Below are 14,795 nucleotides of genomic sequence, written 5' to 3' on the forward strand. Positions count from 1 at the left end.
TTCACGAACTTGGATATGTTTGGGGTGGGGTGGGTAAGGGCTAATCTACATTCCAGGTAGCTGAACCCCCAAGTTTAAAATGAGTAAAATGTATTTCAATAGCAGTAAGAAAGGAAGCTTATATAGGCACAGAAGAGCTACAGTGCCTGAACTGAAAGGTGCTAATGTGAACTAAGAAAATTAGTCCTCATGGGGCGCCTGAGTGGCTCAGTGGGTTAAGCTTCCGACATGGGCTCAGGTCAGTCCGACGTGGGCTCAGGCCATGATCTCACAAGTTTGTGAGCTCGAGCCCCGCGTGGGGCTCTGTGCTGACAGCTCAAGAGCTTGGATCCTGCTTCAGATTCTGTCTCCTTCTCTCTCTGCCCCTCCCCCTGCTTGCGTTCTGTCTCTCTCTCTCTCTCTCTCTCTCTCTCTTTCTCTCAGAAATAGATAACCATTAAGAGAAAAAAAGAGAGGCGCCTGGGTGGCTCGGCTGGTTAAGCGTAGGACTTCGGCTCAGGTCACGATCTCACGGTCCGTGAGTTCGAGCCCCGCGTCGGGCTCTGTGCTGACAGCTCAGAGCCTGGAGCCTGTTTCGGATTCTGTGTCTCCCTCTCTCTCTGCCCCTCCCCTGTTCATTCTCTGTCTCTCTCTGTCTCAAAAATAAATAAATGTTAAAAAAAAAAAAAAAGAGAGAGAGAAAAAAATAAAATTAGTCCTCATCAACCCCCAAACACACGGTATTTATAAAAGCAGTGCTACAGAGGAGAAAAGTCTTGAGAGAACTCTCTCAGGCCCTGAACTTGAACCCCTTGCAGAGGGAGAAGAAGCTCTAACCCGAACCCCACCTTCAGGCCCCAGCCGTTTTGAACCTCTCTGAAACAAACCAAGCTAAAGCCAATTCAATCGTGGGTAAAGGGGACAGGATGCACGCCACCGAGAGGTGTCCGTCGGCACTGCTCTTGGTCACTTCCGGGTGAGTAAACGACGTAGTGGTTGTAATCCCTTAAATCATACGCGAGTGAACTTGAAATGAATTGACTGGATTAACTGATGTGAAGCACCCAGAGTAGAAAAATATTTGCAAGAATTATGGTGAATGTCGAGGAAGCATAGCTGGGAGTACACCTGTCGAGGCAGATGGCTGAGTTCCAATACAAGGCACTTACTTTCTGTTGGTGACTTTGGAGGACAAGGTCAATTTCTCCATGTGCACAATTGGGGTACTGATGCCTGGCTTGTGGGTGGCTGTGAGCACTGGTGATAAGGTCTGTAAAGTGCTTGGAGCTGGACCACAAAAGCTGCCACCTTACTGTCACCATCACAACACTCCCTGCTCACACCACACCCCACCTACACACACACTGAGGCTTCACTTATCTTCACATTATTTACTACTTGGGAAGAGCTAACCATCTGGGAAATTTTTGATTTGGGGCCAAGATACAATTTAAAAGACTATCCAATGACCACCTTTTTCCAGGCATGGTGAATTTAAAGATGAGTAAGCCCCAACCAGCCTCAAGTAGCATACTTCCATCTAGCAGGTAAAACAGACATCTATTAATAATTTCTTATGATACAATGAACTCTGTAATAGAAGCATATTGGCAGAACTATTTACTTTGGCTCAACCAGTCCAGGGTGGCTTCCTGAGGAAGAGAGGTTACCTTGGGTCTTGAAGTTTGTGCAAAAATTCCTGGGTAGGTAAGGAGAGCCTCAGAGCCATACTAAACAGAAGGATTAGCATTAGCAAGGTTCCTTCCAGTGGCTTTCTAGAATCTTTATGATCTAACCCCTGCTGGCTTCTCCAATCTATGTTCCCTCTCCAATCTAACACCAAACTGTAAAGGAGATTTTTTTTTTTTTTGCATTATTTTTTTGATGATTACATTTCCTTTTTTGTTCTCTTTCCAGACTGGCCCTCTTATTTATTTATTCTCTTCTACTTTTGATCTCTTACTGTTCTTGGTCCACCTGATAGGAGTTTCCCCCTAGTTTATCTTCCAATCTTTCAGCTGAATTTTTCATTTCTGTTGCCATTTATTTCTATCTCCATTTCTTTTCCTCTCCCCTCCATCAGCAATCATTTTTGCATCCTTTAAGATTTTATCTTTAAGTAATTTCTATACCCTACATGGAGATTGAATTTACAACCTGAGATTGAGAGTCCCATGCTCTACCGACTGAGCCAGCCAGGTACCCCATTCTTGTATGTTTAATACAGCTCTTTCTTTGTTGGTATGTATTTTCACAAAATGTGTATTCTTTTTTTTAAATTTTTAAAAATGTTTATTTATTTTTGAGAGAGACAGAGTGGGAGCGGGGGAGGGGCAGAGAGCGAGGGAGACAGAATTTGAAGCAGGCTCCAGGCTCCGAGCTGTCAGCACCAAGCCCGACGCGGGGCTCGAACCCATAAACCGTGAGATCATGACCTGAACCAAAGTCAGACACCCAACCGACTGAGCCACCCAGGCACCCCCCATAAAATGTGTATTCTTATTTTGCATCCATCTACCTTTCATTTATATAAAGTGTATTGTCGCATATATTCATATTCCTAACTTTCTCTCCACTTCTAATCTCTACTTCCTACCTTCCCTCCACACGGTCAGTATTACAGGTTAACATATTATCATATTAGTGTTCCGTGGTTGCTGTCACAAATTACTACAAACTTGGTGGCTTAAAACAACAACACAGTCCTGTAGGCCAGAAGTTCAACACTAATTTCGCTGAGCCAAAGTCCAAAATGCTCTCATCTCAATACCTTTAACTGAATCACATCTGCATGGACTTTTTTTTTTTTTTTTTTTTTTTTTTTTTACAAATGAGGTAACATTTACAAGTTCCGGAGATTAAGATGTGGACACATCTTTGGGAGCCATTTATTAGTCTACCACAAGTATCCACTCACATTTTTTTTATACTCGTCATAAACATATGGACACATATGGAACCTTTTTTTTTTTTTTTTTTTTACAAACTAAAATGGAATATTTTATTCCATTGGAAGGCTATTCCCCCAGTTAAATTCACTCTTGGAGGATCTTTTTATTGGATATAGAAGTATGAGGAGAAAGTCGTTATCTTTTAGCCTCTTCAGGACATGTTTCTACTGCTTTCGGTCCCCATAATCTCTCAAGAGAAATCGGTATAATTTTGCATGTTACGTACCTTTTTCTTTTCCTGGCTGCTTTTTGGAATTTTCTCTTTGAGTTTCAGTAGTTCCCCTATATGTGTCTAGATATGTGTCTATTTGTATTTATACTTCTTGGGGTTCACTGAGCTTCTTGAATCTGTAAATGTGTATGTTTCATAAAATTTGGGAAGGTTTGGGTCATTATTTTTTCAAATGTTTTTGTCTGTCTCATTCTTTTGCCTCCTGGAACTCCAATTGCATATGTGTTAGAAATATGCATTTAGTTATATATGTGTTAGCCTTTCAGATTTTGTCCCACAGATCATTACAGCTGTATTTAGTTTTTCTCTCTGTTCTTCAAGTTGGATGATTTCAGACTGATCTAGCTGAAAATTCATTGAGTCCTGATTTTGTCATCTTCAGTCGACTGCTAGCCCTTCCAGTAAATGTCTCACATGTTATTTTTCAATTCTCAAATTTCTATTTGATCCTCGTTTGTAGTTTATACTTTTCCTATTTGCTCATTCACTGTGAAAATTATTTTTTTACATTCTGGAGTACCTTTTTTTTTTTTTTTAATTTTTCAACGTTTTTATTTATTTTTGGGACAGAGAGAGACAGAGCATGAACGGGGGAGGGGCAGAGAGAGAGGGAGACACAGAATCGGAAACAGGCTCCAGGCTCTGAGCCATCAGCCCAGAGCCTGACGCGGGGCTCGAACTCCCGGACCGCGAGATGGTGACCTGGCTGAAGTCAGACGCTCAACCGACTGCGCCACCCAGGCGCCCCATGGAGTACCTTTTTAATAGATGCTTTAAAATGCTTGTCTGATATTTTAACGTTTGGGTTATTTTGTTTGGTTGGTTGTTTTTGCTCTGTGCCAGCACAGAGCCCAACGTGGGAGGTGAACTCACAACCCTGAGATCAAGACCTGAGCTGATATCAAGAGTCAGACACATAACCGACTGAGCCACCCAGGTGCCCTGGCATTTTGATTATTTTGGATTCAGTCTCCATATTGCCTTTTTTCTTATGTATGAGTCATATTTTCCTGTTTCTTAGTATAGGTAATAACTTTGTATCATAGCAAGGACATCATGAGTAATATGTCACAGGGACTCTGGATTCTGTTGTATTCTTTCCAATAATATTGATTTTTAAAAAAATTTTACTAAGAGTTCACCTGCCTTGACTCAAACCTTGTATCTGTTTCCCTAGTGGGAAGCAGCTGAAATTGCCATGCATTTTGTTTGTCCCTGGCTGCGATGCTAGGAGTCTGCCCCATACATGTGTAGTCCACAAGCCAGCCAGAGATTTAGGCAGAATATTGGCCTCCACCTTTCTGAGTCTCTCTGGGATTTTCCCCTCCTCTCCATTTCCAGTAGCTGTGGTTGTTCTAAACTCTGCCTTCTGGGTTTTCAGGAAGTAAAACTGACAAATCTGGGCTATTAGTTGCCCCATAGGGTCTGCCCTTATACTAGAAGCCATAAAAAAGGGAATTTAGCCACTGCTATTCTTTTTTTCAAGTGTTGATCACTACGATCCTCACCACCCCCCACCCCACCCCCACCCCAGTTCTGTCTACCTTCGGTTACTGTTCAGTGTCTTTAGGTAGCTGTTTAAAAAAATTTTAGGCTTACGTTTGTTATCTGCAAGATGGTTAGTCTTGCAGAACCTCCTAGTAGTTATGCTGTATTTTATTAAACTAATAACCTGTGATGTATTGGGTGAAAAATCTCCCATACAGTCAGTTCGTTTGAAAAGCACTGCCTTTGAGACTTTTCATGAGTTCCTAGAACCAAGATCCCTAGAACCACCCTGTGTCTGGCATTCCTCAAATCTGATTGCTCAGCAAACCCTTTAATTCTCTGAGCCATCCAAAAGCTTACCAGTAAATTCATTTTTTTTTTTAATGTTGGCCATAGGTCATTCGGTTGTACCCAAATTACCATAATTGGTACAATATTATCCAAATTTTCTACAATGAACATGCTTTCTTGTCCTAATACAGAAAACAACAACAACAACAACAACCACCACCAATAACCGTCATTTACAAATAAAGATATCATCTATAACTTGGATACAGAGGAGGGAAGCTGGCATCAGCTATAGCTCAGTGTCATGTCAGGAAGTCATGATTTCAGAAAATGAATACAGCAGACCACATAAACGTTTGACATTTGTTCGAAGTTAAATTATTGTTTCAAGATGATGACATAGAATGTCCAAACCAAAAGTCTTAAGAACATCTCATTCTATTACATTTTGCAGCTGAGGTACTTGAGGATCAGAGGCTAAAAGTATTTTGATCAAAGCTACAGACTCAGAAAATGATAGAGAGGAGAATCAGGGTCTGCTCTCTTGGCCACTACTCTTTTTCATTTATAAATTACCGGTGTTGCTGGGTACATAATTAGATTATTCATAAACTTTAAGTATTATCTCTATTTATCTTCCTCAGTATGTTTAGTTTCCACAATCCTGCATCAGCCCTGTAGCAAGCAGCTATAGCACCCAAACAACTCTGGGGAACAATCAAAATAAGGACTGAGAAAACATTCTTAGTAAGACTTATGAAAAGTTCGATGAGAATCACACAAAACCTTCCAAATATACAACCTAGTGACATAGGCTTCCTAGTTAGCGTTTCAATCACCTCACCCCCTTCTCCCCTCTCACCATTTTCCCCCTTAATAAACTAGGTTTTCCAATTAAAGGCCTCACAGATTAACTTTACAAGCTACTACCTACAGTCTTTATGAATTCATTCCATTCTTACTCGTCTAGTTCCTTATTTTCTTTTTTGTTCTCTTCCCTCTTGCCAACCTTTCTTTCTCCTTTGATTTTACCCTTGATATGCTGGGATTCTATCTTCTTTGGCCCAAACCTCTCTTCAGCTACAACTAATTTTCTGCAGTATGTTTAAAACCATATGCTATGTAAGCCAAGACTAGACCTATATGTTTCCGAGCTGCAGCGAGATGATGGTTCCTGAGTTTTCTCCTATTTCTTAGCTCCCATTTCCATCCTTTGGGCTTTTTTTCTAGCCCCAAAGGTGGGGACATTTTTAAAGTTTTCAAATTAATAGTGGTTTCCTGGGATGCCCTAAGCCTCCAGCTAAGTCCTAAGAGATGTTCATTTACGCCTGCAGTTCTCCACATGGCTTTCTTTTAGGTATGTCATCTACACAGTTGCTTCTTAAAACTTATTTCATTCGATGTGTTCATTTCAGGACACATTAGTTTAGTGATTCCAACACGCAAATCATTCTACTAAGCGCTGTGTGGTTTAGGACAGGAGAAAGTAATAGTTAAGAACCTTTCCATATACAGTTATTTTCATACGAAGTTCTCTATAAGATAATAACTATAGGGGTAAACACTTTAAGCAACCATTCCATGTAATCCTCGTAACAATATCACAGTATTATCACACTTCGGCTGGCTCAGAAAAGGAAGTAATTTGCCCAAGGCTACAAAGTGTGCTGAAATTTGGACTCCGCTCAGCTAGCTGGTCCCCACCTCTCCAAGATGTATAATCTTTAATGTGCCTTGGCCCAGCTTCTCTTCCCAGCTCTGGTTTTCCAAGTAAGCTTGTTGAAGTTCAACTCCAAGATCTTTTCTAGCATTTAATCTGTCCTACATCTCTTCCTTCTTTGACATCTGTTACAGGCTGAATTGTGTTCCCTCAGAATACACATGTTCAAGTCCTAATCACGTCAAGACCCTATTTGGAAACAGGGCTGTTCTAGATGTAATTTGTTAAGATGAGGTCATACTAGAATAGGGTGGGCCCTTAATTCAAGATAACTAGTAGCCTGAAAAAATGAAAAATTGGGGGGGCACCCAGGTGGCTCAGTCGGTTAAGCATCTGACTCTTAATTTCAGTCCAGGTCTCGATCCCAGGGTCGTGAGTTCAAGCCCTGCATTGGGCTCCACACTAGGTATGAAGCCTACTTTGAAAAACAAAAGAAAAATTTGGACACAGACATAGATAAGGAGACCATCACGTGAATACTGGTGTTTCATATTGCCATAGCAGAACACCAAGATTTCTGGCAAGCCTCCAGAACCCAGGAGAAAGGCATGAACAGATTTCCCCTCACGGCTTTAGAAGGAGGCAACCCTGGAGACACCCGATTTCAGACCTCTTGCCTTCAGAACTGTGAGATAATAACTTTCTGTTAAGTCACCCAGCTTTCGATATTTTGTTATGGCAGCTGTAGCAAACTAATACATCTACACCTAGATCAAGAACCTAAATTTCTACTGCTCTCTTTTTCTGCCTAAAACTGCAATATTCCCTTTCTCCATCTATCCAACTTTTTAGCATGATGAAGTAGAACCAGTCACTTTGTTCCCAACTTGAGAGGTGAAGAGTCATCGCTGAATTCTGTGACCTCTCATCCACATCTGGGCAATCATCTGAATGGATGTAGGGTTGGAAGCATGAACTTTGAAGTCCACTGGGCTCAAATACCAGCTTCAATATTTACCAGCTGTGTGATCTTCAGCAACTCTCTGAGCTTGCTTTGTTACTTTGTTAACGGGGGCTAAATAGACCACTGCCACATAGGCTCTCAAGGACGATCAAGGGAGAAAATACATGATAATTTAGCACACTACTTGGCATATAGAAAGTGCTAAACAAAATTACTTATTGTTTATTGTTCCTAAAGCAAACTTCAGAATTTAACTTTCATGTGTATTTCAGATGCACACTGGGGTACAGTCTAGAAGTATTATAATCGGTAACTGGCCTTTAGTCTCTATGTAACCATTGTCTTCCAACTGTTGGCAATATCTAAAGTTGAAAGGAGGTAAACTTAAACAAGTGAACTAGGATAATTTATATTAAAGATTCCTTGAATCACCAGTGTGTCCTTTAAGCTCATTCCTGGGATTAGAAACAGCTATATTACTAGAATTTTAAAAAACAAACAAAAAAAAAAAATTGTAGCTCTGGTTTTAAGGAGAGAGGTTTATAACTGATAGAAAAGGTATTTATAAGGTGAAATATTAAGGCATAGACCCATGATATTTTAGACTACCAGCTTCTAGAAGACAGAAACCAACAACATAAGCTAAAAGGTACTTGTTTTCCCCCTATGTAAATACCTTGTTTGGGAATGATTATTTTCCCCTTTTACGTTTCTTGAGTTTTTACCAAATTCTCACATTCTAAGATTTGTTTTGGGGGGCGCCTCTGTGGCTCAGTTGGTTAAGCGTCTGACTTCGGCTCAGGCTCAGGTCATTATCTCACAGTTCATGAGTTCAAACCCCACATCTGGCTCTCTGCTGTCAGTGTGGAGCCCACGTCACATCCTCTGTCCCCCCCCCCCCGCCCTCGTGCACGTGCGTGCACACTCTCTCTCGAAAATAAACATAAAAAAAAAAAAGATTTAGGGGCGCCTGGGTGGCTTAGTTGGTTGAGCGTGGGATTTTGGCTCAGGTCACAATCTCACAGTTTGTGGGTTCAAGCCCTGCATCGGGCTCTGTGCTGACAAGCTCAGAGCCTGGAGCCTGCTTCGGATTCTGTGTCTCTGCCTCTCTCTCTCTCTCTCTCTCTCTGTGCTCCTCCCTCACTCTCCCTGTCTCAAAAATGAATAAAAAGTTAAACATTTTTTTTTTTCCCACTTTGGGTTTTGGGGGGGAGGGGAAGACATCTAATATGAAACCTAATGCTTAGCATATTAACTTTTATTAACTTTAATTACACATTTGCTGAAACTACTGCATTCTCTTTCAAAGATACAAATGTGGTAGGATAACTTCCAAAACAGCCAAGGAGACATCTGTGCCTCTGCCCTTACTCTCCATTTCTTTCATCTTCCCTGTTTGGGATGCTTTTAATTGTTCTTGCTGTGTTTTCCCGTTTCAAATGTTGCCACAGCCTTCAATCCTTTGTCTTTCCACATCATCCCCACTCTCTGACCCCCATGCCGCTTTGTACCTTCCCTGTGGCCTTTAGGTATTCTAATCTTCAGTTCAAATCTTAATCTGGCCACAAACATGAGAGTGGCAGGAATAAATCTCATCCTTAAAAATCCTGCAGCTTTTTTTTTTTTTTTTTTTTAAGCAAAAGTTAACTAGGTAACTAAATCGCCAACTAAGTGAGCAGCATCCTTTTAGGAGGAGTTATGAGTAGAAAGCAGCAGCTCAACACTTTTAAAATGGAAATTTGAAAGCACACACAAAGCTAAAAACGAACTATGTAAATGTATTAAGCTTCCAGTCTCTCCAGTCTCTCTCTGTTCTGGTTAACTCTGCCCCGCACCCATGTTACCCATTTTTGTTTTCTTCACAGACTTGGGGAGCCTCACATTATCTGCTCACTGTATCCATGGTGCTGGCACTTATCAAACACCTAATAATTGCTGACAGTGATAGGCAAAAGATAGGATACAAGAGGCAGAGAGGGAAAGATTAAGACCTAAGGTCCCTGGGTGGGGAAAAACACAAGTTTTGGAACAATGCAGAGTGTAGGCCCACAGCGAACCCCCTCAGGCACAAGGGTCCTCTTAAGAATCTAACAGACACTACCCACCCCCCAGATTTCCCTCAGAAATCTGACAAAAGGCCTGACTAAAAAACGAGACCACAACACCCTGTGACCCACCAGGAAGGGTATGGCCCTAGATCACCCCTCATACAATGGAAACGAGCCAATCAGGAATGGACAACCCAGCGCCTAGTTATCAAGCCAATACGGGTAGGAGCAAAGAAAGAACCAGGGAGAAGGGAGGGCAACCAGAACCTCATAAAGCAAGTACCCTTGCCTACGGTCCTGGGCATTCACTTTCGAATGCCACCTCTCTGAAAAGAGGGCTTCCATACTTTTCTTCCTTTCTTACATTCTAATAAACTTTTGCCTGCTGCTCATTTTATTTTGTTTCCACCTCTTCATTCTTCAAAGCCGCAAGACAATGATGAACCCCGGGTATTGACGTAAAAAAAAAAATCCTGCAACAACAGGCTTGGGGGCTTATCAGGAGAGGAAGTTCAAAAAAAAAAAAAAAGGCAAAAGCACTACTGACTATATGCGGCCGTTTTTCATATGTTTGCGTTTTGAAATGGGGACAGGAGAATGACCAATCAATGCAAAATTCAAAATGTTGCTTCCAGTAAAAGTCAGTTTCAGGGATCTCAGATTCCACTCCTAACTCTTCCAGGTCTGTATGGCGAAATTCATGCCGGATTTGTCAAAGACTACGTTCTCTCTTTACTATATCCCGAACCCAGTTCCTGTGTCTGGCGCGTCGTGGGCGTTTTAAATGCACCTAATGAAATGCACCTACTGAATCCCGATCTGCGCGGGTTTACGAATTTCGGTAACAATCTGGCGTTAAAAACAAAACAAAACAAAACAATTTTAGAACCAACTGCATTTAGAAACTGTAACCAACCACCTAACCAGAGGTTCCACTTTAGTCATACAACGCCGGTAAAGAATTTGCGGCGTACTTAGCAGTGAAGACGTGCTGGCTTTCCTTTCACAACAAAACACGCACAAAACGACACACTCGCAGACGTCTAGAGTAACTGAGAAGCGATGCGAAAGCGGGCCGTGCAGGAAGGCCCAGTTAATGGGTTCGACAGGAAATTACAAGGTACTGACTTAACGAGGAAGACAAGGAACCGGGGAGCTAAGACTACGCAGAGGCGCGCTTGGCCCTTCTCGCGCTCCGTAGAACCCACTCTTTGGGCCTCCGTAGGCCACGCCCCTGGCGGGGAAGGGTGATGTGGGGCTGCCCGCGTTGGTGCCTGTTGCGCGTAACAGTGACCGGCCGCGGAGAGTCGGAAGACTAAGAGTAATCTTGCCTCGGATTGGCCTCAATCCGGAAATAGAAATTCTCGAGGCCCGGCACCACCAGAGCCACCTCTTTCGTGAAAGGGAGTGCACATGCGCCTAGGGGTGGGGGTCCTGGGAAGCCCTTAAATACCGTCATGCGGGCGCGCACGACCTCTTTCCCTGCCGCCGCCGAGTCGCGCGGAGGCGGAGGCTCGGGGTGAGTTGAACGGTACTGGGGTGGTGGTTGTGGTGCTTTTGGCCAGGATTGGGTTTGCGCGGAGTTGTTTGTTCAACTGCTGTCTTAGTTTCTTAACCTTTTTTTCTTTCTTTGCATTACAGTGCGGTCAAGATTCGGCTCCATCCGTAACCCACCGCCATGGCCGAGGAAGGGTGAGTCCAGGGTCGGAGCCGTGGGGGCGGGGAAGGGCAGCGAGCCTGCTGTCGGGTCTCAGGGTCAGCCGCGGCCTTCTAAGGGCGCCTGCTGTGCCTCGTTTGTGATTTTTGAGTCCCAAGCCGTCCGGTGGTGTGTGGGGAGTTTAGTGATGGTTTTGACTTGCTCCGTTTTCAGCATTGCTGCTGGAGGTGTAATGGACGTTAATACTGCTTTACAAGAGGTGCTGAAGACCGCCCTCATCCACGATGGCCTGGCACGTGGAATTCGCGAAGCTGCCAAAGCCTTAGACAAGTACGTGTATCAGTCTCAATACTGTGGGTTGTTGGAACCGGAACAAAACTGCAGCCAAGGAGAGAAAGCGTGAAGTTCATGGTGTTAGCACAAAAGTTCTGAATGGCATCCGTTCTACAGGAAACCTAGGAAAAGGTATCAGAACTCAGATCTGTGTGGCCCACCTAAATTATGTGGGTTCGTTTGGAGTGGGGATGAGCGCTTTATTCTTAAAGCAAGACTACAGTGTTTGAATGATGACTTAAGTTGTCGGATACCCCTTCACTCTTTCAATGAGTGAAACCTAACAGTCTGACAAACCTGTAGGTTGTGGGGCTGATTTCACATTAGAGGGCAGATAGGTATCCTCGAGTGAAACTAGAGGATTTCAAGCTAATGTTGCAGAAGCAACTGGAATTACAAACGAGTTCAGAAAGTGGTAGCTGTAGAAATCCACTTAAGTACGAAATATTCGTAAAAACACCCGTTTAGGTTTTCAGTTATTTAAGTGGGCAAGACAACTGTATGTGTTCGCTATTGGAGTGGAGCATCCGTGCCCTTTAGGAATTTCTTACAGCTGGGTTAAATTTTAAGATCTCTTAGTTCGCCTTGGTGTAGACTGGCTTCTTGAACCCAGCGAAGTCGCACTTTGCCGGAGGCCCTTCAGGTCCTGGCGTGAAGCCCCTGCGCTGTTTGTACAATGGTAGTGCTGGGCAGTATTAAGTTTTTAGGCCGGTAGCCAGTAACGACTCATATCGTAGTTCGTTTCTCATACCGCCTTTTGAACGTGCAAGTGGCTCTCCGGAAAGGATTTTTCTTTGGCCACAGATGGGTAAACCGGTTGTATGTGAAGTTGGTATTTTTAGGGAATCACTGCAGGCCTGGTGGTTCTAAAGACCTGTGAATATATATGCTTTTTGACCGGCTTCTCAAACTGAGGCAGTTGTGTTGTTCTCCAGTGGGGGTGCTGCTTGTGTTCCCCCAGTGTAGCCATTGCCAAGATAATTCTCGTAAAGGGTCGGTAGTAGTAGGCTCAGATTCGAGTTGCGGTTTCTGTTGGATTGTGCATTTCAGGCGCCAAGCCCATCTTTGTGTGCTTGCATCCAACTGCGATGAGCCTATGTATGTCAAGTTGGTGGAGGCCCTTTGTGCTGAGCACCAGATCAACCTAATTAAGGTAAGTTGTCCATTTTTTTGAGTTGAGAGATGCTTTAGGTTTGTGAAAATAGAGCCAGTTAGGGTCATGTTTGGGTTAAAGCTATTATACCAGAGCAAGTTCTGTATAAAAATGGGTCATTTCTGGGGCTGTGAAAAACATGGCTTAAACTTGGTATTTTGGGCTAGTTTATGGGAATGTTTCATTCGTGCAGAATGAATTGCTAATTTTGGTATTGGTACAGAAAAAAGTGGCAGTGCTTCTGGGTGATTTTGGTGCTGTACATGATGACAACTGGCTCCCTCTACTGAACTGCTATGAGGAAACTGCCATGTCACCCTATCTGACTACAGCTACCGTCTCTGTTTGACTTACTGCCCTTACTATTAATGTCTGCTAATATGGTGATCTTCCCCCCCCCCTCTTAATTCCGTCCCAATAGGTTGATGACAACAAGAAACTAGGGGAATGGGTCGGCCTCTGTAAAATTGACAGGGAGGGAAAACCCCGTAAAGTGGTTGGTTGCAGTTGTGTGGTGGTTAAGGTAAGTCCGTTTTTATCTCTGGGTTGAAGGTTGTGCTGGGAAACTGCATAATTCTGTACTCAGTTTTCATTGTTAAAGTCCAGAACCTCAACGAAAAAGATGTGTGGTTTTCAACATTCGGAGTCCGTTTTCAGCTTTTCAGAAAAGGAAAATAGGCTGTAATGAAGCCGGCCAATGAATCTGCTTAGCTGAATGTGTTTCTGCAGAAATTTAAAAAACGCTGGCAATAGGAACGCCATGTTACGAGCCTTAAAGACATTGAAGTCATTAAGGTCCCTGAAAATGGCTACAAGAAATTTTAGTGATGGGAAACATTTTCATAAGACACGAACTAGTTTTGTAAAGCTTCACCATAACTAATGCTAACAAGAGTTATTAATGTTAGTCAAAAAAAATTGCTTTTTATTTTTTAGGACTATGGCAAAGAGTCTCAGGCCAAGGATGTCATCGAGGAATACTTCAAATGCAAGAAATGAACAAATAAACTTGACTCTTGTTTCTCACCTGTTTTTTTTAATTTTTACTTTATTGGGGGCAGTAAAATAAGGTCTCTGTTAGCAAAAGACAAAAGATAATCATTGTAAAATTAGCCAAATTACTAGAAGCAGGTTATTTGTCTCCTGGTGTCTAAATGAAGGCCTACTCCAACCAGTAAGTAACTTCGGTGTTGACAACTGAAAACAGAATGACCTGAGTAAAGTTGGCTTTGCAGTGATCAGTTCGTGACAGCCAGGGCTTCTTGGGTGGGTGCACATTCACCACAACTGAGGCGAGAACAGCCTAGGACCTGGAGTAATGGGCTGAGGCTGGTCAGGGGTGGGTGTGTCTTTACAACTTGTGACCGCAGACTGAAGGTCACACTAAAGTATTAAAGCTCAGAAGCAGGATACTCAAGTCACAATATGCAGGGGGAATTGGTGATGACCCATGTATTTCAATAAGCCTGGAACGAGTTGATTATGTTGGTTTGAGCATGAATTATTAAGCTAGGTAGGATTCGTGGAAATATCATCACAATTTCATGTAAATTGGGTATACTTTTGAGTTTATCTTGTATAGTTTCCCAGTATTGCCATGCAGGTATGGGAGCACATGTGAAACAACTGGAGCCAGATGGGTTTGCAAGTTTAGGAGACAAGCAGGGGAGGGCAGAAAATCCCTTGCAGGCTCTGCACTGTTGGGCTCTAAGCCACCCAGGTGCTCCAGGTGTGTTGAATGCTAAGTTGTATGGTGTTCTTCTGCATGTTGGGAATTTACAGGGTTAAGCCCTTGTCTAAGATCTACTTTAAGTTTTGTAGCCATCTCGGGTATAGCTGGAGGCTAGTTGTCCTCCATGTGGTATCTACAGTGGTGGAGTGAATGGCCTCAAATGAAATTTGAACTAATGATAACTCACAAAGCATCATGGGTAGTTCGCTTAGATAATGTAGCATGGGGTCAATCTGCTAACATTAAAGCAACCAGACCCAGCTGGTATTTAAGGGGATGGGTTTGTATTTACTTTGAATTCTGGTAT

The 14,795-nt window shown here is 42.8% G+C and overlaps 1 protein-coding gene, 1 long non-coding RNA gene and 3 other non-coding genes across 5 annotated transcripts; 4 read left to right on the plus strand and 1 right to left on the minus strand.

The window, feature by feature from the left end:
- Positions 1–8,805: 8,805 nt before the first annotated feature.
- On the minus strand, positions 8,806–10,839 carry LOC123609029. Its single transcript, XR_006717575.1, has 2 exons — positions 10,588–10,839; positions 8,806–10,462 (listed from the first exon to the last, which is right to left on the minus strand). It is a non-coding gene; the product is annotated as an uncharacterized LOC123609029 (long non-coding RNA).
- Positions 10,840–11,047: 208 nt separating this feature from the next.
- Positions 11,048–13,782, plus strand: RPS12 (ribosomal protein S12). The gene is made up of 6 exons (XM_045499663.1): positions 11,048–11,132; positions 11,255–11,305; positions 11,484–11,600; positions 12,654–12,756; positions 13,178–13,279; positions 13,693–13,782. Exons 2-6 carry the CDS (start codon positions 11,292–11,294, stop codon positions 13,753–13,755), a joined length of 399 nt encoding a protein of 132 aa, XP_045355619.1. The 5' UTR covers positions 11,048–11,132; positions 11,255–11,291; the 3' UTR covers positions 13,756–13,782.
- Positions 11,828–11,900, plus strand: LOC123610058. Its single transcript, XR_006718084.1, has one exon. It is a non-coding gene; the product is annotated as a small nucleolar RNA SNORD101 (small nucleolar RNA).
- On the plus strand, positions 13,013–13,089 carry LOC123610075. The gene has a single exon (XR_006718100.1). It is a non-coding gene; the product is annotated as a small nucleolar RNA SNORD100 (small nucleolar RNA).
- LOC123610070 lies at positions 13,444–13,573 on the plus strand. The gene has a single exon (XR_006718095.1). It is a non-coding gene; the product is annotated as a small nucleolar RNA SNORA33 (small nucleolar RNA).
- Positions 13,783–14,795: the final 1,013 nt, after the last annotated feature.

The sequence above is a fragment of the Leopardus geoffroyi genome, chromosome B2 (genome assembly GCF_018350155.1).
Source record: "Leopardus geoffroyi isolate Oge1 chromosome B2, O.geoffroyi_Oge1_pat1.0, whole genome shotgun sequence".
NCBI classification, from domain to species: domain Eukaryota; kingdom Metazoa; phylum Chordata; class Mammalia; order Carnivora; family Felidae; genus Leopardus; species Leopardus geoffroyi.

Excerpts from the sequence above, each read along its gene's own strand:
- RPS12 (XM_045499663.1), top strand. Across the intron at positions 11,601-12,653 it reads GCTGCCAAAGCCTTAGACAA|GCGCCAAGCCCATCTTTGTG; the intron begins GTACGTGTATCA and ends TGTGCATTTCAG. Across the intron at positions 13,280-13,692 it reads GCAGTTGTGTGGTGGTTAAG|GACTATGGCAAAGAGTCTCA; the intron begins GTAAGTCCGTTT and ends TTTATTTTTTAG.